General features: G+C 31.1%; 1 protein-coding gene across 1 annotated transcript in view; it reads right to left on the bottom strand.

The window, feature by feature from the left end:
• Positions 1-27,920, bottom strand: part of LOC139514520 (plexin-A4-like) — a 192,242-nt gene that overhangs the window by 6,775 nt on the left and 157,547 nt on the right. Inside the window, exons 16-33 of the mRNA XM_071303881.1 lie at positions 27,318-27,387; positions 20,748-20,975; positions 20,116-20,280; positions 18,481-18,706; positions 17,178-17,326; positions 16,873-17,003; positions 15,746-15,805; positions 14,471-14,542; positions 13,084-13,150; positions 12,576-12,722; positions 11,711-11,867; positions 10,895-11,065; positions 9,142-9,186; positions 4,983-5,083; positions 4,552-4,599; positions 2,998-3,078; positions 1,756-1,910; positions 1,142-1,289 (exon numbers count right to left, since the gene is read on the bottom strand). Of these exons, the coding sequence (XP_071159982.1) occupies positions 1,142-1,289; positions 1,756-1,910; positions 2,998-3,078; positions 4,552-4,599; positions 4,983-5,083; positions 9,142-9,186; positions 10,895-11,065; positions 11,711-11,867; positions 12,576-12,722; positions 13,084-13,150; positions 14,471-14,542; positions 15,746-15,805; positions 16,873-17,003; positions 17,178-17,326; positions 18,481-18,706; positions 20,116-20,280; positions 20,748-20,975; positions 27,318-27,387 (2,221 nt within the window). The remainder of the gene's footprint in view (positions 1-1,141; positions 1,290-1,755; positions 1,911-2,997; positions 3,079-4,551; positions 4,600-4,982; positions 5,084-9,141; positions 9,187-10,894; positions 11,066-11,710; positions 11,868-12,575; positions 12,723-13,083; positions 13,151-14,470; positions 14,543-15,745; positions 15,806-16,872; positions 17,004-17,177; positions 17,327-18,480; positions 18,707-20,115; positions 20,281-20,747; positions 20,976-27,317; positions 27,388-27,920) is intronic.

The raw sequence follows: 27,920 nt of genomic DNA on the forward strand, positions 1-27,920 counted from the left end.
AACTTTGCCCATTTCGTGCAAAATGTGCATTGGCAACACAACTTGCATTCATTTCACTTCAAACTTACAAAATCTTCTTTTAGTTCTTAAGTGATAGAAGATTGCTTATTATAGCTTATAATTATTTCTGCAGTGGAATTTTGCACAAGTTTGCAAAGACTGATTTACCCTTTGTCCTTTTGACCTGGAGAAGTGCACCTAGTTCAAAATAATTATCATCAATAAATTTGTATCAACAGGAAAAGCTATAGTAACATGATGTCATGGTATTCCCTGATGTACAGTTGTAAATACCTTTGCCATGTATTGGTATCTAGCTACAGAAGCAGTATGACTAGGTCATTATTAAATTTCAATTTTACTTTATGAAGTATTATACTTTCCAGTGTTTATTGTTTTCCAATATTTGAAAAATCTAATTCATGTTTTATTCCAATACAGAAGCGGATATCCAACCACCCATATTAAAGATAAGATACACAACTCAATGAAATTATGTCAAACATGTCTTATTTCCTTTGTTGTAAATCACTGTTCATCTATATTTATTTAGTGCTTTTGAAGAAATAATTATATTTTTAATTTTTAATTTTGACCTTTTGTCTTCAGTTCAATATAAAGATTTTTACTCTCTTAGATTAGTTCACACTGTAACAAAAGGCACAAGACATATACATATCACATTAACAAACAGAACAGAACAGAACAGAACAGATGCAGCAGGAATAAATATTATACAAACAATTACTACACAAATTCACAAATGTTATGACATAAATATTAAGACACAAACATATAGGATAATATAGTTACAAGACATAGAAGGTTATTTTAAAGTCTGATTAATACAAATCCAATGCCCCTCGAGTTTGATCTTTTTCTTGATTTACTATTTACATGAGGAGGTTAATGTACCGGTATACTAGATTGACTATAACTCAAATTACAGGTGAATTTCATTAATCGTTATTTCATATGATTCACCTTTCTCCAAAAAGAAATAATTTACCTGTATACAAAAATCTAAAATGGTACAAAAGCATAAACACACCCTTTCTAGCTGAGTGACATGTCATTTTACGTGGTGCAGTATATATATACATTGAACCTAATCTTTTGTTATTTGTAACTGTCTACCAACCTTTGTGACATGCTGAGGACATTGTGTAAAGCTGTCAATGAATACTTGTTTAAGGATATCCATGCATGGTTCCACATGACTTGGTACATTGACATCAAACAATATCTGAGGCTTGGCTATCAATGAAGCCCAAACTCTAGTTGCATAGCTAAAACGAAAGAAATAATTTCATAGAAATGAAATGGAACAAAAAGCTCTTTAAAGAGCCTGAACCACATCCATCACAGGGTAATACCAATAACTGTTTCTACCTATCTATTATAAATTTTAATTTGAATCAATAAAACTTTTTTTTTGGTGGAGGGGGAATTTTTTTTGTCAGATCTATGCTCTGCAGCTTTTTACAGTCCAAATAAAAAAGAATGATAGAGACAAATGTACATGCGACAACATCCAAGGAATATAGAGCAAAAATAAACAATCAGTGAAAAAGGTGAGTCTATTATCAATCATTTATTGTAAACGCTCTTTCATTTCTTAATGTCAATGTATTTAAATGAGAGTGATAGTTTGTAGAATCATGAATTTTCTGGTTTCATATCAGAACAGTATATTTTCTATAAAAAAATTGACATTAAATCTTGAAGATATCCATGAAAAGCTCAAGAAATTACCATTCGCTCTTCCAAGATTGTAGAATATCTCCATCAACGCCCACTTCCTTCCCCTGCTTGTCAATCATACACAGAAAGTACCGTACAGGTATTGACAAGGACTGAGAATCAGTAATCCCCTCAAAACAGGCTTCAATGTAGTCTCTTAATATCAGCTGTAATAATAGAAAATATTAGTTGGCAATAAAAAGACAACTGCTGTAGTAAATGTAATTTATTTCTCTGACAACTTGAAATATTGTATAAAAGTTAGTTGAAATCTAACAGCTAAAATTATTCAAGTGGATCTCAGCTGAAAGTATATAATATATATCTCTATAGGTTATAGTTTTTGTTGTAAGAGTGCAATTTTCCTCTCTAAGAAACATTTCAATATCCAGTCACTTATTCAGATGACTAGTATCTGAGTGTACACAGATTACCACAAAATTGACCTGTACAAAGAAACAGATGAAGACAACAACAATCTATTTCATATAGCAATTTTTTATTTCATTATTCATGTATGTGTGTCTGTTTGATATTTTGTAATTGTTTGTTATATTTCATTGTATTTCATGAGGGCCTCAGGGAAGATTAGCTTTACAGCTAACTGTGTAACCCTCTTTAAATAAAGAATTATTATTATATTATTATTATTATTATAATCAAGAAACCATTTCCATGTACACAGAAACAGACCATGACAACATTTACCAGTACACAATTATAGACCAAGACAACATTTACCTGTACACAGTCATAGACCAATACAACTTCACTAATGTACAGTCATAGACCATGCAAGACAACATTTACCTGTACACAATCAGACTAAGACAACATTTACCTGTATAGTCATAGACCAAGACAACATTTACCTGTACAGTCATAGACCAAGACAACATTTACCTATATAGTCATAGACCAAGACAACATTTACCTGTACACAGTCATAGACCAAGACAACATTTACCTGTATAGTCATAGACCAAGTTAACATTTACCTGTACACAGTCATAGACCAAGACAACATTTACCTGTATAGTCATAGACCAAGACAACATTTACCTGTACACAGTCATAGACCAAGACAACATTTACCTGCATAGTCATAGACCAAGACAACATTTACCTGTACAGTCATAGACCAAGACAACATTTACCTGTATAGTCATAGACCAAGACAACATTTACCTGTACACAGTCATAGACCAAGACAACATTTACCTGCATACATTCACTGAAAGTGACAAAATTTACCTTTGTATGGAATAATCTGTTGAGAAATATTTCTCCTATTTCATGTTCTTTGTTGGATTTTTCTTCATCTGGTAAATTTGACTGAAATGAAAAATTTGATATAATATCTGGTATGATAATGTTTGAATTCTTTATTTTCAAAACTTTCAATAAAATGATATTTTCTATCATTTAATTTTCATTCAGTACTGTTTCAATGTATCAACCTCACAACAATGTTTAATAATTTCTGTTAATCTTATCTAAATTAAGTGTTTGATACATGACAGTAACAAAATCTCAAACAAACTAATTAGCAATTCTGATTGGTCAAAACATACCTGATGTTAGAAAAAATGTATATGTGAAAAACATTCTTTTTCAGCACATATATACAGACAGTCCATGTATAAAGGAATTGGAAAATCTCAATATTTCAGTTGATTCTGGCAGGATGCACATAAGAAATTTGTTTTCCTTCACCCCAAAAGCAGTTTAAATAGTGAGTTAAGCTTTTAAAGCCGAGCTCTGAAACATTTTATACACCTAATCGCTATTTATTCCATTTCGGATAAGATCTAAAACTACACAACTTTTTCATCCAGTTGAAGCTATCTGGGACCCTGTTTAAACAATGCACCATGCATGATACTTTTTAATGAGACCTGTTTAAACTACTGTAAATACTTCAAACAAAATATTTTTTTACTTCAATTTTAATTTTGAAAAAGTGGATCATACTCTATCAAAGTTTCTTAATGGTCGCTTTCTAAAGTTTTTCCTCCCTCAGCTCACTACTGATGACCTCTATTTTTGGCGGCATGACCCAAACAGGAAGTTGTGTAAATGACTTTTTCCCCGGATTGGACTAAATAGCGATAAGGTGTATTGATTCCATAGAGTACAATAATTCACTGTAGATTTCAAAAGTTCAATAGATACGTAAATCATAATATAAAAGATAAGTCAAAAATATTGAAAGCTAATTTTCCAAAATTTATTTTTGCGGAATTGATTGAATACTAGCCTAGTATTTGCAGTCTGATAACAAAATGTGTTTAAGGTGGATTACTTTTACCTATTGAGATTGTAATCTTTAAACTAAATTGAGATTGTCTACTTTTTAACTAAATAAAGATTGTCTACTTTTAACTAAACTGGGATTGTCGTACTTTAACTTAATTGAGGTTGTTTTCTTTTAACTTAGTTGAGATTGTCTTCTAAGGAAGTTGTCAGATCTCCAATAATTTAAAACAGAACACATGGCATGCTGGGGTTTTTCTCAATACTTAAAAATACCCCCAAAAAGCAGGTAAATTTGGATTTGTTGTGTAGAAGGCCTACATCAAAAGCGTAAAGAGCATTTCATGTTTAGTTCAAATTTTGATTAATATTGCTATATCACCCTTTTTATTCATGCCTAAATGCAAGCAGTAGTTGCATAACCTTAACAGTGGCATGCAAATTTTCACTTTTGAAATATGCTTCAAGCTTAATTTGAATTACTAGATACTTTGTTAAAAGAATCAAACTTTTTAGATCTTCAAATGATCTGGTCTGGAATGAAAAACTTACTTTCTCAGGAAAATTTTCTACATCACGATTGTTTTTGGAACAAGCGACCTTCATTAGAAAATAAATAATATTGCAGATTTAACCAAAAAATCATGGGAAGATGGGAGAAACATGGGATTCATCTAAGATATTCATGTCAGTATGAACATGTGAAAAAGCTTGATTATTGAGCAAAGTTGGACTTAACTATGCTGCGCTTACAAGAATTTGCAAAGCTTGCCCTGGTGGCTAGTTCTTTTTACTATAATTTTTAAAATAATAAAAATGTATAAACTCTATTTTGGCAAAGTATAAAAAATTATTTACCAAACTTCCTTGTATAGATTATGATATCTAGTTTTAATAATGCATTTGTAACGGAACATCATAACCTGTGATTTTGGTCTATGTTCCGATTTTTGATCATTATAATGATACACTAGTACACTAACCAAATGCCATTTGAGATCCTGATTGTCTGCTGCTGTCTCTGGCATCAATAGTTTGACATGGTCTGTACTTGTAGGAACCATTCCTTGTACATGTTGGTTCTCTAAAGAAAAAAACCACAATTATAAATATGATTAATTTGATTACTTATTGTTGCATTGTGATCGTTACTTTTCCTATGTATTTTGTATTCTCTCTATGTCTTTTCATAGGCTACATACTAAAAAAAATTTTAATATATTTCATAGTATTTTTAAATTTTAAAAATACAATTACATATACCATGCAATATCAAAACATTCAAAACATTATTTTTGTTATCTATCTTTCATATAGTTCTATATTTATTTGACAAAATTGTAAAGGCAACTTTTTTTTAACAGAAACTTGTACTTTGATCCTATTATGTATCTAAATAAAAATCACAATTACGTTCTTATCTTTAAGTATCAATAATTTTGATGCATTCCTGAAAATGTTATGATTTTGAATTTGAACAGCAAACACAAGTTCTTAACCAGTAGATGATTTTGCAAAGTATTGTTAGTATTCATAAGCATTAAAAAATAATCTAGCTTAGTCGATAAAATATTGCTTTGTAAATAGTTCAAAGGATAAAATAATATTCTTAATTTTACACATAAAACAAGCAACAAACTTAAAAATCATACTATACAGATGTTCAGTTAACACTAAAAAACCTCAGGGGGTCATTTCCTATATACAAGGTCATGGGATGTGATGCCACATTTACCTGCTTGAAATATGAGAAAAGGTGGGGAAAACTAACAGAAATATAGGATAAAGTCAATCAAGTTTCAGTTACGTGTTTACTATGTTATATGAAAAACCGTGTAATTTTTTGACAGCCAAAAGAAGGTTTGGTACCATTTAAACGTTTATTATACCGCTGCAATTGTTTGCACCTGACCGAAGTCATGTGCAGTGGTTGTCGTCTTATTATGTGGTTCAAAAGCGTTTCTCATTTCTCTCTTTTTATATAGATTGGTTTCCCCATTTCAATGGTTTTACACGTCTAGTAATTTTTGGGGCCCCTTATAGCTTGCTGTTCAGTGTGAGACAAGGCTCTGTGTTGTAGACCATAGCTTGACCTATAATGGTTTACTTTTATAAATTGTGACTTGGATGGAGAGTTGTCTCATTGGCACTTATACCACATCTTCCTATATCTATTACATTAAGGCTGTAAGCTCATGATCTGGATCTCAGGATTTATGATATTCCTCTACTCTCAATTCTTTAAACCTCAACTTTATGTGTGTGCATGTTTAGCACTGTATTATTATGGTTAAAAGTTTTGAATTTTACAAAAAAAGTTGAAACTAGGTTTTTTTTTAAAAGTTAAAACATTATTTCCCTGATATAAATGTACAGTTAATATAAGAGCAAAGCATTATTTAAAAAGAAATGTCAAACTTATCTGAAATATGGCTTAAATAGGACCAGGGATACATATAATAATGGACTTTTTAATCAAGCAAAAAGTTGGAAATTTTCGAATGCTTCCAGGGTTTTTAATTTTTTTTTTTTTTTTTAACATCTCTCTTTTTTGACACTTTGAAAGACCTGCACACTTTCACTATTAAAAAAAGTATATCAAATGTAATTAATTAAATAAAATCATCGATAAGATAACGTTATTGTTACAGAAAGCATCAATTTTTTTCTTTTCCTTTCGAGTTAAAGGAGCTTATACAACCTTAGTTAAAGGTAAATTAGAGCTAAATGTTCAAATCCATAATGTGTTTGTTATAGTCAGTTTTATCATCTGACTAACGTACATCCTTCAGTACAGCCACACTAAAACAAGCTATTGTAAATTCAGAAACTTCACCCAGATGTCTACATGATGAAAAATTCATGATGTTTAATTATAAATATTGATATTTTTTCTTGAATCACATATATTTCTGTAATATCAAAGACAAAAGGAACATAAATTTATGGATTTTCTATTACAAACTACAACTAGCAAAAGAATCTATCAGCAAGAAAAAAAGATACAGTATCTTGTAGAAATGCTCAACAAAGTGTGCAATGGCTAAAAGTGAAACAGTTTTCAAAACTTCAGTTTGTTAGTCAAAAATCTTGTTAAAGAGTTAAAATGAGTGAGAAAACTCTTTTTACACACTTTTATTTACCTTTAAGTTGTTGTAACCAAAAATAATTATTTTCTAGAGATAAATAAAAACGATGAATGACATTGATTGGTAATTATAAATCTTCAATAAACTATTACAGATCTTTCACCTTTACCATAATATTGGTAACCTCTATCCTTTCCATAGGTTTTACAGTAATATTTTACTTATTAATCCCAATCTTTCTTACATCCTAATACAATTGCATGGGGCCAGTTGAAGGACGCCTCCAGGTGCGGGAATTTCTCGCTACATTGAAGACCTGTTGGTGACCTTCTGCTGTTGTTTTTTTCTATGGTCGGGTTGTTGTCTCTTTGGCACATTCCCCATTTCCATTCTCAATTTTATTTAGTAAAATATTTCAAAATTCTTATTTCTTTAAGATTTTTTCAATAGTTAATTGCCCCTTCTTGAGAGGCAGAATGATGGATTGATAGTGCCACACTATTAATATAGTGTCTGAATATTATCTGTTATCTGTTATCTGTTACCAATAACCAGATCATCGTTATCTGATCAGTTATTTGTATTTTCCTTGAAATTTCTAGGCTTATGATTTATTGAAATATCAAGTTTTTTAATTTACATTGACACTCACCCTCAACATTTAAAAAGATGATTGAAAGCATAATTATAGGTTTAATTTAAAAGACTTGATATTTCGTAATATCATAAGCTGACATCAAGTCGGGCCATGACTTCAATAAATGATAATTCAAATGAAGCTATGAATCATCAATTGCTGTTACTTATCATTACCTACTTTATATTTGTCATAATTCAAATAATAAATATGGATTCAACTAACTTCAAAGTACCAGTGCTAGTCAGTTGAAATGACATAATTTGTTCTCCAACATCATAATGTCAGATGTTATACTGTATACTTCAAACAGCAAAATCATAAACAGTACAAATATACATGATATAGATCAATGCCAAGATCAAACCCCTTTAGGCCAGGTGCGCTAAAAAGGAATTAGGAACTGAAGGAAAAAAGAAACGTGTACATGCAACCATTCATTAATGCATAAAACAGCCACTCTGTAAAATATCACCTAGTCCCACACATTTTACAGACAAAACTGTTAACCAACAAATTTTTAGATTTTTTAGCATTTAATTATCTGGCAATTTTGCAGCAAGTTGTATTCGAATTTTTTTTATTTTCCTCATGTTTTCATTTACATAAGGAACCAAGTTCGATATTCAAGACAATTCACTTTATTTTTTACTCAGACAAAATAGGCAAAGATTAGTTTCTTTGCAGTAATTTGGTCATGTAAATAACAGCTTTATCAGTTACCTTATGTCCACAGGAATACAGCTAAAAGTTAAGGGTTTGATATAATTATACATCCATTTACAGTCATTCATGCTGTATATGACTCTTGGGAAGTATTGAAAAAGAAACACTGTTCCGTTACCAAAGTTATAAGTCATCAATGAAGGTATGACTCAGTCACTTATGAGTGTTTTTATCCATACTTGTCTCATGCACTGAACTGACAAAAGAAAGAAATTATAGCTAAAGAAATTGACGAGGCAAAATAGCAAATTCCATTCATGAAAGTTAAGGCCCTGTTTTTTCAATTATAACTATTCATTATATTCTTTACTAGCAAACCTTTTGTTAAGGGAAATAACTCTTGAAAAAATCACTGGTATGAGTTCAGTTTCACATTTATACTTAGAAACATTGATGAAACTGACTACCGGTATATATTCCATACATTAAAACAGTTATCTCCCTTAAACCTCCCTTATCACCAGAATGAAAAGTTTCAAGTGTGTGTATTTTTACAGCCATTTATACAAGCTTGGTTCATCTATACAAGAGTTTGTGTTATTTCCAACTGAAGATCTCACATACTCATATAGAAATAATAGATCTAAGCATGACTTTCATTAAGACAATGCAAGTCTCCTAAATACATTCAATTTAATTCATTCACAGATCTTAAAGCATGACCAAAGAAGCATGCATATCAAATCTTACCCATATCTTCTATATCATCAGCAGCAATAGTACCCCCTTGATTCACTAAAATAGGCCACATACATAAGTAAAACTTATTTTAAAAGGAGGAAAGAAAGAAAAATCTTCTTACAGCAGACTCAATTTCTCCTTACCAATTTTCTTGTAATTGGGTTAAGCAGTTTCAATTTTCAAGGGTATTGAAATTGTAGTTTTTCTCTGTGTAATGTGTTCAATTAAACTAGATACTTAAAATAATTAAAGAACCTTAGTGAGCACGCTCACATACCCCACGTCCCCACATTGTCATTGGAGAAATTAAATAAGTATAAGAAAAAAAAATTGTATAAGAAAAAATATTGAATAATAATTTCCTGTCAATATACATAGTATGTCCTTATTATCTACAAAATTTCATGAAATTCTGTAGTGTGTTTTCAGAGGAGTTGAGATGACAAACTGTTGCAGAAGTACATTGAGGCAAATAAGTTCAAAGGGGCATAACTCCTAGAAAAAAAATTGAACCGTAATTTCCTGTTGATATGCACATCTACATAGTATGTCCTTATTATCTACAAAGTTTCATGAAATTCTGTTGTGTGGTTTGAGAGGAGTTGCGATGACAAACTGTTGCAGTAGTAAATTAAAGGAAATAAGTTCAAAGGGGCGTAACTCCTAGAAAAAAAATTGAATCGCAATTTCCCGTCGATATGCACAACTACATAGTATGTCCTTATTATCTGAAAAGGTTTCGTGAAATTCTGTTGTGTGGTTTGAGAGGAGTTGCGATGACAAACTGTTGCAGTAATACATTAAAGTAAATAAGTTCAAAGGGGCGTAACTCCTAGAAAAAAAATTGAATTGCAATTTCCCATCGATATGCACAACTACATAGTATGTCCTTATTATCTGAAAAGGTTTGGTGAAATTCTGTTGTGTGGTTTGAGAGGAGTTGCGATGACAAACTGTTGCAGTAGTACATTAAAGGAAATAAGTTCAAAGGGGCGTAACTCCTAGAAAAAAAATTGAATCGCAATTTCCCGTCGATATGCACAACTACATAGTATGTCCTTATTATCGGAAAAGGTTTCGTGAAATTCTGTTGTGTGGTTTGAGAGGAGTTGCGATGACAAACTGTTGCAGTAGTACATTAAAGTAAATAAGTTCAAAGGGGTGTAACTCCTAGAAAAAAAATTGAATCGCAATTTCCCGTCAATATGCACAACTACATAGTTTGTCCTTATTATCTGAAAAGGTTTCGTGAAATTCTGTAGTGTGGTTTGAGAGGAGTTGCGATGACAAACTGTTGCAGTAGTACATTAAAGGAAATAAGTTCAAAGGGGCGTAACTCCTAGAAAAAAAATTGAATCGCAATCTCCCGTCGATATGCACAAATACATAGCATGTCCTTATTATCTGAAAAGGTTTCGTGAAATTCTGTTGTGTGGTTTGAGAGAAGTTGCGATGACAAGAAACAGGACTGACGGACTGACTGACGGACGGACGGGTCAAAAACATTATACCCTCCACAACTTTGTTGCGTGGGGTATAAATATTAATATGAAGAATACACGGAGAATACATCAATGTTATATAAATTTTGTCTATCTATTCATGCTATATTTACAAACATGCACACTTTAGGTTCCATGGCCAATTTATGTATGTACACAATACGGTTTCTCATAAATAATTTTAAGATGGGGCATACAAAATAAAGATACCATTTTTTTCTATCTCATTTATAGGAGCATTGATCATTACAAATTCTTACCATATATGTCATCATCTGGACCTGATGATTCTTTATACATCAGGGCCATTACACTTCCATTCTTCACCATGTAATGTTTAAGGGTATTCAGACGTATCATTCCGTTGCTACGGTCACTGATGTTATCAATGTCCTGTAATGTCAATTTTCCACTTTTCCCAGCATGCCATTCTGTAAACATTAAAATCATTATAGGAACTAAATCAGGTTTTTCGATAGATCACAAATAATCGCATTTTAATTCAACCACATGAATACCTAGCTGTTCATCAATTGTATGAATTTCTGGTCTATTTCTGTTCCTAATTAATCACCAATTGCATAAATCTTTACAAATAGTTTCACTTTTATCAGCAATTAGTTACAATTATTTGCTTAAGACCTCCCACTGTTCCAATGTTAAGGGTTGCTAAATTATTTCCCCATCGTGGTTATTTTTTATTTTAGGTACAGATTTATTAAGATAAAAAGATGAAAATTAAGAATTTCAGATATTTTTGTACATATGGCCTTCCATAAGAATATATCCTTGTTCTTTTAATGGTCTGATAACTCATTAAGGACTACTTACTATACCAGTTACCTGAAGCTGTTAAACATTTAAAAAGGTGCAAGTCAAAAAATTAAATTAACCCACAATTTTTTCCTTGGTTACCCAATTCTCAATGTGAAGTAATTAGCCTGAGTGCTTGTAAAGAAAACTGAAAATTCTAGTCAATTAATATCAGAGTTGGGTGCACCATCATGGCCCCACCAAATACTCTCTGCAAAGATATCATAATCCAACACAATGCAATAACAGTATGGAATACACACCTAATTCCAGTTCATCTGGGGTGGGTATTTCTGATGCTGGTTGGTTTTTGTATATAGCTGTACAACATTTCTTTTTGACCTGTGTTATTGTGTCACAATCTAGGACAATAACTGGTATCCTCTGGTCACTGTTTCCATTCAGGTCAATATCTAAAGTCTATAACAGGAAATTGAAACTTTATATATTGAATATCACCATGGTGGGCAAAACATGACTTTCATTTTAGAATAATCTTTCTTACTAGTGGAAAGATAAGAAAATGATAAATATCTGCAGCTTTTAAACAGAATAACCAAATATATAAAGATATTTTTCCATATAAAGCTTTAATTGGCCGTTTCAGAAACTAAAGGACTGTGGGTAATTCAATTGTTTGTACCCCAAAATAAAAATAACGTCACGTCATTGGTTGAATTTCCATTGTTTAGGACGTGTTTAACCAATCATGATGCTTTGGTGAACGCTTTTGAAAATATTACCCAGAATGCATTAGATTCTGAAAAGGCGAATTGTTATAAACCTGATGTATTTTTCCAAAATGAAAACAATTAAATCTAAAAGTTTCACATAATTTGTGTACATGTAAAAAAGAGCTTCTTTATAAAAACAAAATGTGCATATAGAAACTGTATTCATTCTACCAACATTTTCAAACATAACAAGAACTTTTTGTCACAAGAAAAAAGAAAATGTTTCATATGTAAACTTTCATGGTGTTCTGGGGTTAAAACACCCTTTCAAATTGGCTAGATTCACACCTGTATACCAAGGGTTAAAATTGGAAAAATATTGCATTTTTTGTGTACACTTCATGATTGACTTATAATCAATTCAAAACATAGATATAGAATAAATGTAATATACCAATATTTCATGTTCCACCCTGTTTTTCAGTAGTCTTTCTTCAGCGAGTGTGTTTTTACAAAGAATTGTTACAGCATCGATAGGAGCTTTTTCTATCACAGTTTGTGTGGCTTTGTACAACATAAACAGCTGCATACCTCCATTTTTCTGTAAAGTAAAATCATTTTTTTCATATATATTTGTTTTTACTGAAATGACTGGACCAACATATTATTGTGTATAAATTCTGATGAGAAATTATCCAAATAGACAGCAACCCATCTATCAGGCATAAAATGAATCCACAATACAATATACATATACATCCTGTTAACAATTTAATTTTTAAAGTATTTACCCAATACTGATGACACTGTTACAAAAGTGAACATAGCAGCACTAAAAAGAAACCTTTAATTGTGTATATATATATGTTTGATCAAATATGTGACACTATAATAAAATAAATCATTATTATCATTATTATTATTTAATGTATGATCTTCAGTAACAAAATATTAGAAATTACCTTCAAGTGATCAAACAATGATAATGCCAACCAGTGTACCACAAGTCTCTGTGTAATTGACTCGAATCTACAATATGAAGAAGCATTTTATGTATGTCTTAATTGATAAACATATGTTCATATTTTTTTTTACTAATTGCAACAATTAAGGAAAGCATTTTTTCAGAGTTTGGCAGATATTATTTTCAGACAAATGATGTATTGTGTAATATGAAAAACTAAACATTTAAAACTGTGGTTCTTTCCCCAAACATGTAGTTTTTTTTAACTACCAACTGTATTCACTGGTTTCTGAACAGCATTCCAAACAGAGTATGTCACATACTAAATTCTGCATTGGTTCTGAATTTGGTCTTGATTCCAACACATTATTTACACTGTCATTCAAGGGGATTTAGGGGGAGGGGCTCTATTCTTAATGCTGTAAATAAATTGGCATACAAATACAATATGTTTCCTCATTCATGTGAAAACCTCTATACTCTTGTAAATTGACTTAATCTACAATTCATTATTGCAAACAATTAGGTTAACTTCAAACCTATAAATGTAAGAACCCGAAACAAAGAAACATGTTTCTAGTATAACCTGCACAAAGAACACTCAAGACAAAACATTTGAGGCATAAATAATAATCATTGAAGACTATTAACAAGAATGTGTTGATAGTACTTGGATGCCCATCATGCACTATCATTTTTTTATGTTCAGTAGACTGTGAAAAAACTCTAGTTTGGCATATCATAGGGAACATGTGTGTACACAGTTTCAAGTTGTTTGGACTTCAACTTCATCAAAATCTACCTTGACCAAAAAATTTAACCTAAACAAGACAGATGAACAAACACAAACAAACAGACGGACAAACAAATAGACAAAAGAAGGAATGAACAATTAACAAACAAACAAACGGACGAAATGGACACACAGACTAAACAAGAATGTGTCCAAAGTACACGGATGCCCCACTCGCACTATCATTTTCCATGTTCAATGGACCGTGAAAATGGGTAAAAAATATAATTAGGCATTAAAATTAAAAAGATCATATCATAGGGAACATTTGTACTAAGTTTCAAGTTGATTGGACTTCAACTTCATCAAAAACTACCTACTAAATTTTTAGTACATTTAATTGAGATAACATTAAAATTTTTGGTTGATGCATGTTGTCATATCTCTGAGGGACATGTATTCTGCTTAAATTTTTGAAAGAAATAAATAATATTTCTGGATTCGACATAGTGTTTTTTTTTTTTTTATGAATTTTATAATGTATCATCAATGAAAATCATAAATTTGATTAGAATCAACCCTACCACACAATCACCACTTCAATTGATAGAATTACAATATTATAAAGTAAGAAACTATCAAAGTTAATTACCTTCTGAAAAGAACTTTTTGTTGCTTTTTGGTTGCTGATTTTATCATGTCTATGAGTAAACTATTAATCAATCTGAAAAAACAACAACATATAAATTATAATCCTCATGTTGAAAACAGAACATATATAATTAAATTTGTTGAAAAAATGCTTTTTAACACCACGGATAGTGTATTACACACATTACAAGAGGCTGTCACAACGACAGCAAACCGGATTTATTAACATTTATTTGTGTCCTGGCAATATCACAAGAACCATAACTGATGAATGCTGAAAGTGAAAATCGTCAATATCAAATTTGACCTCCATTTTGTAGTCAGTATCAACATATTAAAATTTGAAAAGCTTAGATTGAATGGTTCATTAGTAAATGCAACAACGTGAATGGAAACACCATTTTACGATCTTTCAAGAACCATAACTCCTGAACGGTAAAAGTCAAAATCGTCATTATTGAACTTGACCTCCATTTTGTCATCAGTAACAATATATTAAAATTTTAAAAGCTTTGGTTGAACAGTTCATGCGTAAATGCACGGACACGACTGGAAACTCAATTTTTCAAACTTTCAAGAACCATAACTCCTGAACCGTAAAAGTCAAAATCGTCATTATTGAACTTGACCTCCATTTTGTCATCGTTAACAACATATTAAAATTTGGGAAGCTTTGGTAGAACAGTTCATCTGGAAACTCCATTTTTCAATCTTTCAAGAACCATAACTCCTGAACGGTAAAAGTCAAAATCGCCATTATTGAACTTGACCTTCATTTAGTTGTCAGTAACAACATATTAAAATTTTAAAAGCTTTGGTTGAACGGTTCATGAGTTAATGCACGGACAACATTTGATTGCCGCCCGGCCGCCCGGCCGCCCGCCCGCCCGCCGTACATCCCCAAATCAATAACCGACATTTTTGTCACAAAAATCCGGTTAAAAATCCATAAATATCAAATTAAAATGAAATTAACTGGCTACAACTCTTCTTTAAATCGATAAAACATTACCAATTTACAAAATTTGTAATATAATACTGGGAAAGAAAAATAAATTTCAATATTACCCTAGCCTGAATGCATGTTCTTTTATCGTCTTTTAGGGGGAACTAGGAGTGTGGCAATCTGTTTTTGCTAATATTACATAATAACATGAATTTCAATTCCATAATCTATCAGTATATAGACTGATTTCAGTATACCAGGGTCTTTAAATTTTTCAGAGTTCTTTTCTTTTTAAATTTGCTACAAATATCCATTTAAATGTATACTTACTGATAGAAAAGTTTCATGTTTCCAATCAAACAGACTGACAGTAATGAAGCAAACATGGCTCTGTCAAAAAAAAAATACGACTTTTTAAAAAATCTACTGGTACTTGGAAAAACAAACAAATGGCTGTCTTGAGTTATTCATTTTTTTTTTATTATTGATCATAATTTAATCACTTTTTTAGCTTTGGAGATAAAAACATCCAGTTAGTCAGGCAGTTCATACTGTGGGTTAGTTAAAGATGTCAACTGATATTATATTATGTAAGTGTGGCATCTCCTATAGACTTTTATCAAATTTTCATCATATTGATATTGTAGAATATAAGCTGCTTAACACAATACGAAGCCTTTTTGTAGGTGAGTCCCTTGACAAAAAGCTTGGGACTTGCTGGTCATACTTGAAAGTACCAATATGCTGAAAACCTGATACTAAGTTTCAGACTAAATACATCTGATAAACTTAAATATTTTATTTAATTAAAAAAAAAGTTTTAAAATGAACACCTTTAATGTAACATATTTCAGTAATTTAGGTGAACTTTTAAATAAACTCTTATGTTTGTAGTGCCAGTGGTTGTGGTTGTTGTTGGTTCATGTCTGTTATATTTGGGTTTTTTTTCTTTAATTGTTTTGTATCAAATTTATTTGGCCTATATTTTTCTTATTTAAATTGTTTCATATTTTTGTTGCAGTCTTTTATAGCTTACCATACGGTTTGTGTTTTTCTCATTGTTGAAGGCTATTGTATAGGTTGCCTATGAATGCTTTCATCCACTGCATTTGAATTTTGGTGGATAGTAACGTCTCATTGGCAATCATACTTATAACATTATAACATCTCCTTATTTTATTATCTCAGTATTTATGTTTTTACATGATTTGATTCAATTTTTTGTAAAAGATCAATTGTGTTTTTACATGAAAACTTTCAGATAAATTCTGTAATGTACTTCAGTGAGTAATCTTTAAAAAATATCTTTGCATGAAAAACTTTTGAATGTCCGATGTTTTTTCATGTCGGTTTTTTCATAACCTGCTATTCACCTTTCAATAAAATTCTGTATCAAACCTTTTTCTAAATTTGCATAGTTTAAAAAAAATAAAAAAAGTTCTCTATAATAGTCTTACTTGTCTTGTGGTGTGAGTTTATTCTGACTTTCTAATGTTTGCACGAGTGATTTCATAAAGAGTTTATTAGTCATAAGCTTGTCAAACATATCCATAGCTTTCTGTACTTTCCTTCTGTTGTCGTCTGTTACCTACAAATAAAGATAATAGAAGTATGTACTGTTAGATTCATTTATTCTTATTAGTACCAATTTTCATGGATTGAAGAAATTTTGTATTTTTGTGAATAATCGATTTTGTGGTTTTGTAAAATTTTCAAAAAACTTTGGCAAATAAATAGCTACCTATGAGCACATGCTACTTACCATTGGTTCAAATAGAATTGGATGTGTGTCCATATCTTGGTTAGGGAACAGTTGATGGAAGGCATATGACTGGTAATTACAGTACGGCACTCGTGATGTTACTAAATCGGATTTAATGTCTCGAATAGTCATTTGAGCATCAGCAAATTCTGAAATAAATATTTTCAGTTCATTAATAAATGTAAAATTATTTTAAAATACCATTTCAATCAGAATTTAGGAAAATTCTAATTACATCCAGTTGACAACTGTTCATGGTAAGGGTAAGACTGACATGAAAATTTTAACAAAAAATACTACCTCTCACCTGTCAATTGACTCTTTACAATAAAAATATGAACAGAAATTTTTAGCTGGATTATCAAAATAGCAATGAAGTCTTATTTGATTGTAAGTAACATATGCTTTATATTATCACCTTGCACTTTGATAACTTGATTTTGTTTTTTAATGGTTAACATGATATTTCCATCTATTTAGCAGATAAATTTTTACTCAGGTAGATTAATCAATGAGTGGTAGATTTCTCTTAGAAGAAATTTAAAGGTCCTAGTGAATAACCTACACAGAGAAAAATAGGTGTTGTATTTGTTCAATGGGACAATAGAACTGCCAAAAGTTTGAATGGATAGGTAACTATCAGGTGAATCTATGGTAAACTTTCATTGGGTTTGCAATAAATGAATAGAACAGTGTGTAAACAGAAAAACTCACAAGGTTTTTGAAAGTATGCCTGAGTTTTTTTAAGACATTTAAAACAAGAATGTGTCCATAGAATACAGGTGCCCAACAGGCAATATCATTTTCTATGTTCAATGGACATTGAAATAGGGGGTCAGAACTCTAATTTGGCATTATTACAATTAGAAAGATCATATCACATGTGTACTAAGTTTTAAGTTGATTGGACTTCAACTTCACCAAATACTACCTTGACCTAAACCTTTAACCTGAAGCGGGACAAACAGACAGAAAAACATAATGCCTCTAAATCGGGGCATAAAACTGCTTCGTTTATTCAATTATAAAAGTTCAGTAACTTTGGAATGGCTAATCCAAAATCATCAAAAATATAAAGTTTGCAAGTAATATCCCGAAACCTTACAAAAAAATTTTACATGTAAAAATTGGTAAGGATTTGTTACTGCATGCTTGATGTTATGTGGTTGAATTGATGGACAGACTGACACAATATTTTTTTGTCTTTTAACAGTTGTATAAAATTGTTATCTGACAATTTCAAAGACATATATATAAATATGCAAATATAAGTAATATTACATATAAAGCATTTTCAATTTACCCTCTCTACTGGTTTCTCTGATTTTATCTTCCATATTTACTAACTCCATTTGGAAGTTTTTCTCTGCTATTTTCCTCTTGCGTCTAGATACACAAACTAATGCTGAACCTAAAACAACAGCCACAACAAGGAGACCACCTAAAATTCCAATTACCATTGGCAATATCGGTAACGCTGTAATGTATTTTATATATCCGAGATTTACCTGAATGCGTGCAACCTGTACCTAAAAGACAGAGAAAAAAATAATATATTTATGTAGATTTCCATCATAATACTTAGTGTTTAAATGTAAGTCTGAATTTTTACTCTTCATTAATAAAAACTAGGACACAAAAGCCATATTTTTGGCCATGATTTCTATAGTCTTGGTATTGTTAAATGATCAAGTTATGGTGATTATGAGGTGCACTGTCAACTCACTCGGTTATCTCTGCATTCAAAATCTTTCTGTTTAAACTCCTACTGGTTTTCTTACTATATCCAAAACTACATGTGACATATACTATTGGTATTTGATTGAACCAGGAACTTGTTAATTTTTTGTAAAATTTATTGTATTGAAAACAAAAGAACCTGGAATGGAGTAATTTTTAATCAACACTATTTTATACATAAAGTTGAATTCTTTGATTTGTCTTTCTAACTTCATGCTGGCTAACAAATTGGACCTCTTTATTTTAGAAGTATAGATGTATTCATTTGGATGTTTGGATAAAACTCAGGTCTCCATTAATTTTCAAACAGTTTTTTAATTGCAGCATGCTTAGTTCTACAAATCCTCTTTATTACTAGGATCTGTCATTAGGACAAAAAAGGCTACAAATTGGATAAAAAAGTCAAAGTTCAAAACATTATATTTAATTTATTAATGTCCACTTACTGCATTTAACATGTAAAATAAGTGGGAAAACATAATGGTCATCAGATATTCAAATTTGTCATAATTGACAGGTAACAAAATGCACTATTTTTTTTTAAGAGTAACCTTTCTTCCAATAGTATCAATTTTTTTTGTTAAATAAACCTGCTTTAAAGGTTTTACAGCCATTTGCTGTACAGTACATGATCTTTCTGAAATAAATGCTTTTTCCTGGACATCATAAAGTAAATTCATCACCACTTCACAATGTCCTACAATGCTTCCCCCCAAGGTCAACTGTGTCAGTTGATTCATAAAATCAAAATTTGAATCTTATCTATTGTGGAAAGCTGCCTTGGTAATTTCATATACATCATTGTAGTAACTCACTCAGTGAGCTGTACTATCATGACTATGGTAACTTATAGTTTATTACAACAGCCAGCTCAAACATTTCCTGAACCTGGAAAGCTGCAAAAAGAGTAGATTAAATATCCCTGCAGGAAGTGGGGCAGATATTTGGCAAGGACTTAATCTAGGCTACAAAAGGTATGTACCACTGACTTTAAATTGGCATTGGAGATACCACTGCACTCAAAATCGTTTTGATCTGTCTATTTGTTGGTGGTTAAAAGAATGACAGGTTATTTTTTAGAACTCTGGAATGTTAATTTTGTCATTTTGGTGGAAGAAATAGTCTAATGATCTAGGAAAAAATATTTCTAAGGATATTGAAAAAAAAAATTGATCAAAAATATAATCAATCCACTCACTATAACAAATGCTATATTTTCATCACTGTGATTTGTACGTGGTTTATTTTTTGGTGGAAAGCATGTTATGTTCCAGTCAGTCATTTTTTCTATAAAACATTTCCCATCAAGTCCAATATTTACAACATAATCCTCTTGTTTGGCTCCATCCAATAAATGTGTTCCCTAAAAATTAAAAACCAAATTTATTAGGAATTCAATGCTTTTAATGTAAATTTTTTGGGGTGTGACCAGAGTACATTTTGTATGAAGAGCAAAAGCACTTCAATCTCAATATGTTCTCCTGGTGAGCCCTTTAATTTTCATGCTAAAAGTGATAGGTAGTAAATTTGAATTGCTATAAAAATGTTAAAAAAACTAAGCTTTCATACAATTTTTGAAATCTTGTATATTCATAAGAATCAGTCATGATTTGAATTAAAACATCATATATTCAGTAAAATATATGTGAAATTACAATACTTGGTTTATAAGTTACGATGGGAGATAACCTAAAACATAATTCATTTGAATAAAGACTTTTTGAAAAAAGAGTTGATTATCTCCCATGGAAACTTCATAACAATGTATTGTAATTTAACACATATTTTACTGAATATAAAATGTTTTAATTCTAAAATTTAAATGCATACCTCAATCACAATAGGTGCACCCTGTTCACCTTCTTCATACTCTATTACATTTGACCAAGGGGAAAATGTAGGATCTTCAACAAAGTAGATCGTTGAAATATGACTGTAATCATCCAATCGAATAACAACATTTTGACCAGTTGCTCTTTTCCTCCTGTCAAAATCAGACTTTACAAAAGGAGGAGTTTTACAAACAATACTGTCAGTTTCTTTAGAACAAGGATCATCCTGTAAAAATATGATTTATTAATTAGACATATTATTTAAGCATATGTGTTAAAAACCAGTCTTAAGGTAGATCAGATGTTTTCTGCCATCTTTGATGTAAAATGGCATCAAACAATCAATCTACATTTGTCGATTCCAGGCTTTTTTAAAGCTTACTATACAGTTAGGCTGTCAATTATCTATACATTTTGACCAGTTGCTCTTTTCCTCCTGTTAAAATCAGACTTTACAAAAGGAGGAGTTTTACAAACAATACTGTCAGTTTCTTTAGATATTAAGCTTACTATACAGTTAGGCTGTCAATTATCTATAGTTTTTAATTTCTGTGACTTTTGATCTTTTGTGAAGACTCGTCTCATTGGTAATCAGACTACATCTTCTTTTTTATAAATCTAGATCGTTATGTAATATGCGAAAATTTCATCTAAATAAAGAAATTTCTGTGTTTCTTTATGTTTCTCTTTTTTTTTTATGTCTATCAATACAGACAATACCCAATATTTTTTGTTTTTAATGGATTTTTTTTTTAAATTGCCATACAAGAGCAGATTTCTCAGATAATTTCAATTTTATGAAAGAATCTTTTACGAATTTACCTATTTGTTTTAATGCTGGAAAAAGTCATGGTGACATTAATTTCAATTTTTATTTTCATAGTGAACATTATAAGAACTTATATAAAAATCTTTTGATGTTTTCTCTTACAATTTTATCATTTATTTTCTTTCTATCACACAGAATTGGGTTTTTTGTGCATAATCTATTTAAGCTCATACAATTTTGTACAACTTCCAGCTTATAAAAGCCCCCTGACCCATACAAAAGGCTCTAAAGAGTTTGTCTTGCTCACCATTATCTATGTATATCAGCTTCCAACATTAATAGAAGAGAATAGAACTCATAGCAAAAATCTGTTTTGTTGATGTTATATTGGGTTTTTGATCAAACCACAAAAGGGTTAAAAATTATCTTATTGAAGAGGCTTGGCAGTCACTCCTTATTCCTATAAAAAGTGACAGCCTTATTTTACTACCTAGATAAGTAAAAAATGTGACTTGAAAGTAGAAATTGCCGTGCAGATTTAAAAGTGTCTTTTATCTATCATAACTTTCAATGCATGTCAAAACCCTTCAAAAATGACAACAAGAGAGCACACACTGAAATGTCTCGTCTTCTTTATTAATCATTGATATTATGTTGATAGTCCTAAATATAAAGCTTTATTAAAATTGAGAATGGAAATGGGGAATGTGTCAAAGAGACAACAACCCGACCAAATAAAAAAACAACAGCAGAAGGTCACCAACAGGTCTTCAATGTAGCGAGAAATTCCCGCACCCGGAGGCGTCCTTCAGCTGGCCCCTAAACAAATATATACTAGTTCAGTGATAATGAACGCCATTCTTATTTCCAAATTGTACACAAGAAACTAAAATTAAAATAATACAAGACTAACAAAGGCCAGAGGCTCCTGACTTGGGACAGGCGCAAAAATGCGGCGGGGTTAAACATGTTTGTGAGATCTCAACCCTCCCCCTATACCTCTAACCAATGTAGAAAAGTAAAAGCATAACAATACGCACATTAAAATTCATTTCAAGAGGAGTCCGAGTCTGATGTCAGAAGATGTAACCAAAGAAAATAAACAAAATGACAATAATACATAAATAACAACAGACTACTAGCAGTTCACTGACATGCCAGCTCGAGACTTCAATTAAACTGACTGAAAGATTATGATTTCATCATATGAACATCAGGTACAATCCTTCCCGTTACGGGTTTAGTATCATACCATCATAACATATATGAGAAGAACATAACCCGTGTCATGCCAACAACTGTTTTTAGAATAAATATGTTTAGTTCCGACGCAAAGACCTTATCAGTGACTCAATATTAACGCCAAAATATGCAATCTTTAATGACTTGACAACAGTATCGTAATTATATCCCTTCTTAATAAGTCTATTCAAAGGTTTTGTAAGTTTATGAGGTGAATACTGACACCTTTGTGCTTTATAAAGAATATTTCCATAAAAAATTGGATGTGAAATACCTGAACGTATAAGAAGTCTGCATGTTGAGCTATATTTACGAATGATGTCTTTTTACCGATGATAAAATTTAGTAAATGTTTTGACTAGTTTGTGATATCGAAAACCCTGATGTAATAATTTTTCAGTAATACATAAATTTCTCTCGTTAAAATCTAAAACATTGTTACATACACGAGCGAATTGTACAAGTTGAGATATATAAACACCGTAAGCTGGTGACAAGGAAACGTCACCATCTAAAAACAGATAATTTACAATAGGAAATGAAAAATCATCCCTTTTATCATAAGTTTTAGTATTCAGCTTTCCGTTAAGGAAATTTGATTTATTAAATTATAGTTTATACACAATACAATGTATCTGTTATCAATGATTTCAGCACGCAGGTATCTAGTCTATTCTTAGGAAATTACATAACATCTATTTTTAGCTTAGTAGGAATAGTGCCCTAGAGGGGGGTTAGAGTATTGTTGATGAATTGAGAGGAAGCATCGTTGTATTTGATGCAATTACAATCAGTTATTATCTACTGTTTTCGAACCATATTCACTGGGGTAAAGCTGATGACCGTAACTGCATTCACGGTCATCCCAAGATGTCGGACGAAAAATTAGGTCAGTATTTGTACCGCCTGTTAAGGTGTTTCTACTTCATTTTCTTTACAAATCATACATTGGTACGATGTAAATTTATAAAAGATTCACACAGAAGTAACAAATCTCTACCGAGGAACGTGTAGAAAACGAGAAATTGGATTTGAAAAATTCGCTAAGATGACCGTAAATCATCTTTAAAATATTTTCAAGATGACCGTAACATATAATAAGGATGACCGTGATTGGTAAAATGATGACCGTAATTTATAAAGGATGACCGTACCTTTCATAGTATAACCGTCATTTCTAAGAAATATCCGTATTTGTATTACCTTTGTTGTATCAAATATTTAATCGTGTTGGTGTAAGACGTATTTATAAGACAACATTAGTTTAAACAATATTTATTCAGATCATTCATCATTATACGATATTATACCAAGGAAATAATATTCAGGATTCAGAAACAAGCAATTTGCTTTTACAAATCTGTCTCCTTTACAAAAATAATACACTTATTGAACAATACATAAATATAAATACTGGCATGCTCTGTAATAAATATATGAATATGAAAAAGGTGAAAGAGGGAGAAGAAAAAATGTAATGATAAAAAATTTAAAAAAAACAAACATGGATTGTTGTAATCAAGGATTTGTATAGTGAATACACAAATCCTTGGTCTTGTATTATTATACCTTACATATACTTTAAACAATTCTATTGGGTGAAACGTTGTCACGTGACATGGAATAATTCAGTTGTTTTTCATTCAATTGCAAGGAAGGACGAATAACCCTAAAAATTTCCACCAGCGGTGAATAACCCTATTATTCACCGGCGAATAACCTTTTGAGATTGTTGATTTGTACTTGAGTTCTCTCCCATGATTATGACGTCACAGACGTAAATAAACAAAATGGCAGCGTTCATGTTACAGTTGAAGCTCACCGAGAGACGAAGAATAAAAAGAGACGAGGAGATGAGGCATTAGACATGAATAGAGTGACAGCAGCTGATGATAGCTCTTATAGAGTAACGGTCCTTTTCAGGGCCATCAATATTTTACAAAAAGATTCTACTTTTGTTGTACAATCTAGAAATTCTAGAACACAAATGTATTTTCATCTGACGTCAACTGGTCTTTGACTTTGTTATGTAAAACATATAGAAAGTGTTCGAAAGGCCTTTCCACTGTTAGTTCGGTATAATAAATCAATTGTGGCCCCTTAGAATCGATGAATATCCAAAATTGTCAACCCTAGTAAACTTGTCTTTAAAAATTACCTGTCAAAATCGATCAATAGCAATCAAAACAAAAAAGCATTTTTAATTATTTGCATGATTTATAATTAATTAATTAAACAAACACAGGAAGACAGAGTATTCCCGAGGGTTTTTGAGGTTAATTAACTGGTGAGTTTTTATAAAACTAATTAGCATGTTTGTGTCCATGTCTAAAATGATTTTTTTTGTAAAGAAACGTTAAACTGGTCAGCTACCCCATGGCTTATAATGAAAAGGAAGAAACTTTCAGATCAATTAAATGCACGTTACTCTAATAATTACGACAACAAAATCGTAACTGCAATTTTGTAGCTTAACTGTTTAATTAGATAATTGTTTTAAAGCTTTTCACTAGATTAAGAAGTTGTGTAACACAACAAGGTCATTGGCTACCAATTGTCAGATTCCCTATATATTTGATTCGGATGCTCCCAAAACTTCCGTTAGCTATTCAGCAACGATAAAGTCCGAGCATAAACTGGACCCCTGCTGTTGTTTCACTCTTATGGTGTGCCGAAGTATCAATCAGTGGGTGACCAGTTTAGTCCGAGAACTCGTGTGACAATGATGTTCCAGATTCAACTACGGAATCGTCATTTGACAGCGACTGTGAACCTGAATTAGTCAGTGAATTATAGATGAGAAAATAATGATCAAAAGCAAAATCACTCTGTCGGACATCTCACAATGACGAGCATGATTGACAGGGTGGCGTTTGATTTATTAACAAAAAATAAGCAATACGTTTATCATTTACTTAAATTTTTAACATTTACATCTTAATCAACACAAAAATAAATTGCCGTCTGTTGTGTCACCTATAATCCCTTGTCAGTAGGTGCCAAAATTATTTTGGTGTCAACTTCTGTTTACCTCTATAATCGGAACACCTGTGAAAACCTTACAAAGCGCAAAGTCACATGGGTGTTCGGTTTGGACAGGTTTCACTGTAAATATAATTATAATAGAGAGAATTTAACATTACAAAAAAATCTTAACTTTTTTTCAAGTAGTCACTGAACCATGAAATGAGGTCAAGGACATTGAATATGTTACTGATGGAAACTTCATAACATGAATCATCTATAAACAAAGTATGAACCATCCAAGTCTTCCAACTTCTTTTAATATAAAGCTTTTAAGAAGTTAACTTACACTGGTGCTATAGTTGCTGCCAATGGATCACCATAACTATGTGGAACTTTCTACGACAAAGTCGCAGGCTCGACAATATTAGGCCAGGGTTTTTTAATTTCTTGGTTTACCGATTTTTCCCATGTAAAAGTCAGGTTGGTCAGTAGAAAAAAAATTTAAAAAATATATCTTTCAAGACAGAAAAATATATGCCAAAAAAATATATATTTAACCTTTCTAACAATATGTTTGGTATGCTGTTTTATCATAATTTCTTAAATATTAGTTTGATGAAATATTATTGCTCAGCTGTCATAAACATTGCATGACATTGTCTAATAGTTTTCTGTGAAAAAGGGGGTTTGTGTCCACGGACAAAGACAAAATTAAATTGTCATTTTACAAACGTAGCCCTAATTCAAAGACATAATAGATTTGTCCACTGGAAAAACGAGGTTCATCATGCATCAGTTGTCATGCATTCCTGTTTTTTATATCCATATGGACGAATTGTTTTTATTATCAATGACACACTTCTGAAGAAAACTCCAAGTGATTCGTTTATATAATTTAGTACTTTTACTTGACATCTTCCACAGTTGGACAAGTTCATTTTCCCTTCTTGTATGAGACGATGCATCTTACAGAATGATGACAAATACGGGAAATTAACTTGTTGTGTAATGGGTTTTAAAAACAGGTTTCGTTCCGCAAAATTATTTGCGCAAACAACATTTCAAGGTCAGTTTTGATTGATTTGTCTATTTTTAGATATGTTATAGGAAGTTTTATATTTCACAACTGAAAGTGTTATCAATTCCTTTAGTTTTCATTTCATAAAAAATATATGCATTTTTGAACTAAGTCATATTTGGTGTTTGAAACTCTATTCTGGATTAACAAGGTCTCAAACAGGAACACTCAAAACCAAAAATTGGAAATCAAAGAACTGATAAATACTTATGATATAATGAGTTATATGACAAATAGACCTAAAAGAATAGTCAAACCATATATGAGTAACTTTGCCTGAAGAAGTTAAACAATAAAAATTTCTAAAGCAATTAACTGAAAAAGTTATCTTGGCAAGCACTAAATTGGCATTTTCATCTAATCCCATCCTCCAGTTTAACATATATGTACATCAATACATTTTACAATTTCTTTGTCTCCAGCATAACACAGCGTTGTTTTTTTTAATACATGTCTTCAAAAAATGAAAGCATTACCTAGAACTTTAAAATTAATTTATATATTTATCTTACTACATTATCCATTCTAACTTCGCCGACATCCTCAAAGCCACTTCCTTGTATTGTAATCTTTGAGCCTCCACTAAAAATATAAAAGAACTATTGTTTTTATTCATAAACATTAAGACTGATCTAAAGAGAGTTTCAAAATGAAACCAAGTTTTAATTACATTTATTGTTAAAGCAACCAAGGGATATGAATATTATAAACTTACACTCATTTTGTCATCAGAAACTATATCCTCAAATTTGAGAAGGATTTGTTGAACAATTCTACAATTGCTGCACAATATAAACATGAGCCCATAACTCCTGAGGCCAAAAATAAAATATTGTTTGTTTCCCCTCACCGCGACCTGAAAAATTTTATTGGCCATTCTTGTCCACTATTTTTTTTGTTGCTATGTTGGTTATTGGTGATATCTTTCTGATGCTGTAGTCAATGAGCGTAGGGTTTTGGTGATACCTTTCTGATGCTTTAGCGTCTACATGATTCAGAATCAAGGAAAGCAAACAAAATGCTTTGCCACACAATTTGTTTGTGTGCAAGGGTGATCATTTAAAAAAAAAAAAAAAAAAAATTTAGCATCTTTCAACCTGCTGAGTGCATCTTGA

The sequence above is a fragment of the Mytilus edulis genome, chromosome 1, assembly GCF_963676685.1.
Source record: "Mytilus edulis chromosome 1, xbMytEdul2.2, whole genome shotgun sequence".
NCBI classification, from domain to species: domain Eukaryota; kingdom Metazoa; phylum Mollusca; class Bivalvia; order Mytilida; family Mytilidae; genus Mytilus; species Mytilus edulis.